This window comes from Sesamum indicum, linkage group LG4 (genome assembly GCF_026168435.1).
Source record: "Sesamum indicum cultivar Baizhima isolate 11 linkage group LG4, ASM2616843v1, whole genome shotgun sequence".
NCBI lineage: Eukaryota > Viridiplantae > Streptophyta > Magnoliopsida > Lamiales > Pedaliaceae > Sesamum > Sesamum indicum.
Window position 1 is genome coordinate 3400722 of NC_142660.1, and position 4812 is coordinate 3405533.

At 36.1% G+C, this 4812-nt stretch overlaps 1 protein-coding gene across 1 annotated transcript; it reads right to left on the minus strand.

Annotated features, from left to right (window-relative positions):
• Nucleotides 1–338: 338 nt before the first annotated feature.
• Nucleotides 339–4812, minus strand: BGLU40 (beta glucosidase 40). The gene is made up of 13 exons (XM_011077287.3): nucleotides 4434–4812; nucleotides 2959–3025; nucleotides 2747–2805; nucleotides 2545–2620; nucleotides 2383–2454; nucleotides 2224–2311; nucleotides 1874–2129; nucleotides 1677–1792; nucleotides 1355–1578; nucleotides 1230–1261; nucleotides 936–1038; nucleotides 705–813; nucleotides 339–606 (listed from the first exon to the last, which is right to left on the minus strand). The coding sequence occupies exons 1-13, from the start codon at nucleotides 4602–4604 to the stop codon at nucleotides 435–437; spliced, it is 1545 nt and encodes a 514-aa protein (XP_011075589.2). The 5' UTR covers nucleotides 4605–4812; the 3' UTR covers nucleotides 339–434.

Here is a 4812-nt window from a genome sequence, read left to right on the forward strand (position 1 = left end):
TGTGTAGAGACTGAAGCCAATTTCAATATTAGCGATGGGTCCCCAAATCATACGGTACAGTACAGTACGATCTCTTCGATATATCTTTTGACATCCCATTGTGAGAGAGATGAGAGAGAAATGAAACTAAAGGAAACACTGTGAAACCGTGTTGATCTGGAAGACTGTTGACATGATTCAATTTAGTTCCCTATAGCTATGAATTTAGGTACGCTTCCACATTTATGTTTATCGTATTTTTTAATGATTCATGACGATTGATTCTTAGATTAATAGTGATTGTTGTTTCACTACCAAGTATTTATTTGAAATCCAACAATACAAAGAACGAATAGGTGTAATCATATGAAGTGTGGTTTGTTTTTGTATATGGAATCCTTGTTGGTGTCTGTTTTTTCATGTAATATTTTCTTTGTTTCGGACATACAAGTGTATTAAGAAGCTAAGAAATTCTTGAACCATGTCACGGAGTCCTTTGCGTATCTCTTGAGGTTGTCCTTATAGTCCACATAGTACAGACCAAATCGCGAGCTGAATCCAGCTCCCCATTCCCAGTTATCCAGCAACGACCACACGAAGTACCCTCTCACGTTGCAACCGTCTTCTCTGTGAGTGTCGATCGATAAACGTTGACAAACTTGAGTTGGTAAGAATATTACAAGATTTAGAGTATTGGAAACTAAAGATTTTATGCTAGAACGTACTTGATAGCAGCTAACAGGCTCGTCAGATAGTCGTTGTGATACTTGATCCGTTTTTCATCCTTGAGAGCATTCTTGATGGACACAAACGGGCTGTTTCCATCGTCCATTCCTGTTGATCGACGACAGAAAAGAACACGTGTGAAGGGAGAACGAGGGTTGTTATGAAGCCTTCAAACGACGTTATGTATGAACTAAATAAGGAGGATGCATGATTTAAGGTTTGAGATTTACCGTTTTCTGTAATTATTACAAGGGGGTTGTCGTACTTCTGCCTAATGTAGTTCATCAGACTTCTTATCCCATCAGGCACGATGTACAACCATATCGAATTCGCCTGCATTCCAGAAAAGCAAACAAGAGTTTCACTTACGAAGATTCATAGCTTCAATGACTGAAACAGTAAGCATGATCATGTAATAAAATTATGAAATCTCTCGATATCAGTCGACTCCTCTAACATAAAGGGATTTACTCGGATTGTTCGAATACTACAGTGAGGAACATTGTGAAAATCTGCATACATACCCTGTCATGTACAGGCCTTCCTAATGCAATTGCTGCAGACAGTAAGAAAACAGAAACAATTACATAAAAATGGAACAAATGAAGCGAAAGACGAAATCTCAGACTGTAATTAGTCTACAACGTACGTAGGGTGAAAGCACCAGAGTCTGCAAGGGAGTCATTGAGCAGAACGCCGATTATGTTGGTGTTATTTTCATTTGCATACCACGTAGTGTAGTGATTTATGCCGATAAAATCAAAGGCACCCTTCACCTGAGCGGATTGCGCCTGAGAAAATTTAGGCAGTCGGGTTCCAACTCGGGCTCTCATCGACCTCGGATAGTCCCCACGAATCAGAGGTTCAATAAACCTACGTACGTTGAACAAAAAAAGTGTGATCATGAGTATCTATATCTAGAGCTGTACCGTTGCTGTCTGAGGCAAAAGAAACAGAGATCGAGTCCCTACCAACCCAAATTAAAATCGACCGCTCTTTGTGCTGCTTGAATATCAGCTGAGGTGTTTGTTGCCGGTTCATACCAGAAGGAGTCCAACGTTATCCCGATTGATCCTCTTTGTTTTGGCTACAACGGCGAAGATCTTATTTAATATCGCGATGATTTTACACATCAAGCTGTATAATTAAGTAGTTTTGTTTCATCTACCTGGTACTTCCTTTTATAAATGTTGACAACCGTTGCATGTGAAAGAAGGACGTTGTGACCGACTATATAAGGCTCGGTTGCAGAGTTTCCGGCCGTACAAAAGGTACGGAGCAGGATGGAACATCGACCGGGCGCCTGAAGCCCCACATCATAGCCTTGTACAGCAAACGTGTGGGGCTCGTTGAACGTGATCCAATACTTCACTCTGTCGCCAAACGCCTTGAAGCACGTTTCAGCATACGTGGCAAAGTCCTTTCTGTCGAAACGAGTAAAATTTAAGTTTTATTATTTAAATGCTTCGATGCATAAGAAAAGAAAATAATGTTTACGTATGAAGGATGATACTTTACATGCTTTGAGGGCTCAACCATCCCTTATACCCGTCTTCGAGGCTTTGAGGGAGATCCCAGTGGTAGAGCGTCACGTATGGTTGGATTCCTATACACGCGATAAGACATTAATTAGTTTGATGTAACAAAGGTTGTTTGTTACAGTGTAAGATCATCTACCGTTGGCAAGTAAAGCATCGATCAGCTTGTTGTAATGATCGATCCCAGCTTGATTGATTACCCCCGTACCATCTGATAACAGAAACGCAACACAAAATGGCAACTTCATTAGAGAAAAAACATCGAATTCTGTCGTGTTGAGACATAAGCGGATGAGCTTACTAGGATAAATCCTGGACCAGGCAATCGAAAACCTGTATGCATCCATTCCCATGTCTTTCATGAGCTGTATATCTCCCTACATCAACACGAAAACAAATGTTCTTGGTCCAAATTTTAACGACGTTGTCTCATAACAACGCGCATCATAGCGCTCTATATCTCCACAAACGAGCATCATTTTGATCAAGACCCGAAAACTTACAGTGTAGAGGTGATACTGATCATTCGCTACATCGGCATTGCTAAAATCAATCACTTTTCCTGGAGCAAAAAACATCATCAAACACTGTATGATGAGACAGAGAAACAAAAGTTTTTGTAACTTATGAATGTTTGAACAATTATGAAACTGAGAGCAAATTCAAAGGTAGCTTTGTCTGAATTCTGATGAAGGTATTTTGATGTGAAATTTACCAAAAGAATGAGCAAACTTGTCCCAGATTGTCGGACCCCTTCCGTCCTCCTTAACGGCGCCTTCGTACTGAAAATATTATCAAACATAAGTAATAATATTGGCAAAACAGAGAGTTTTGAGTTTCTACAGCCAAGAATAGATGTAAATAACACACGGATTGGATTTTTTATTTCAAAATATATCGCATTATTTTATTTTATTAAATATATATATATCACGTTCAAAACGACTGCGTTATCCATTTTATCTAAGTAACGTAGCGTGTATATATTAAACTGAATAGAAGATTCAGTAAAAAATTTGAAAACAATTTCATATTTAAGGCAAATTACAACTACCACCCTAAAAGTTTGTTATAATTACGAATACCTTCATCGTTAATGAAAATTATAAATACCCGCAAATGAAATATTATGTAGCCTTTCGACAGTCACATGGAAATTACAACTTTTCCCTTGCTGATTTTTTTTTTAAAAAAAAAATACAAAAAAAGTTAAGGATGTGTAGAGCAAATAATCCATAACACATATTAGTGCATAAAATATTTTTATTTTTTTAAAAAAAATATATAAAATATAATTCATAATCCAAAAAAAGGACATTTTGTCCATTCACTACAAAAATTGAATGAAAACCTGACGAGAACTAAAAAAAATCATAGTAAGAAAAGAATCAAACAAACCTTTTGTGAATTACAAGGATAAAGTCCCAAAGTGGGAACACAAGAAACTATGACACCTATAATAAATTAAATTAAAAAAAAAAGAAGTAAAAATAAATAATTAATTAATAAATATTCCCTTAATTAATGAATGAAAATTTCAAGAATGTGTCTCAATTCTTGCAGTCATTTTCTGCGAATCAATAATTGTCTTTTCAATCGAAACAAACAAATCTCACAAGATCCCCAACTTCACCCCTTTTGTATTAATGAATTATTTAAGGAAATGATGAAAGCAATATTTTTTTTAATATTGTAAATAAATAAAATATTTTACTCTTATATTTTTTAAAATAAAGCAATTTATCTATTTAGACAGTAAGGTAAATTGCTTTATTTTAAAAAGCAAAAGAGTACAAACTGCTATTTTTTCTATAAGGGATAATTTGCTCAAATGTAATATCACAAGGGGCTAAATTGCATTCAACCCTTATAATATATAAAAATTTGAATGGAAAAATATTAATTTGTTGGGGTTTAATGCAATTTAACCCCATGTGATATTGCAAATGCGCAAATTATCACCCTATAAAAAGAACAGCAAATTACTTCTTCTATTTTTTAAAATAAAGCTATTTATCCCCTTAATTTTAAAAAATACAGGAAAAGTAAATTGCTAACTTTTTTCAAGTAATATCACAGGGGATAAATTGCAGTGGATGTTATTGGGAAGAAACAACAGATAGGATTGAATGTGTGTGGTGCATATGTCTGCAAAACATATGAAACTGAAGAGGAAAAAGAAAAACAAACCTGAAAAGCTGAAGAAGCAGTTCCGAAAACGAAGCCCTTTGGAAAGCTTCCTCTGCTTATTATATTCTGAGCAAAGCATGTTGGGATTCCGACACCCACAACATACATAAATATTATCAAACCAATAATATTATTATTATTATTGTTATTGCATTTCCTCACCAACATCATTCTATCTATATATGTACTCTTCTTCTCTTTTTCTTGCAGAAGATCACATACACACACGTACGGGTCTCTGTGTGTGTGTGTGTGTTCTATATATATATCTATAGAGAGAGAGAGTGGAGACGGCGGCGGTGGCGGTGGAGGTGGTGGAGAGAGAGAGAGATGGTGGTGGTGGTGGTGGGAGAGAGAGTGTGTGTATTAAGAAATATAT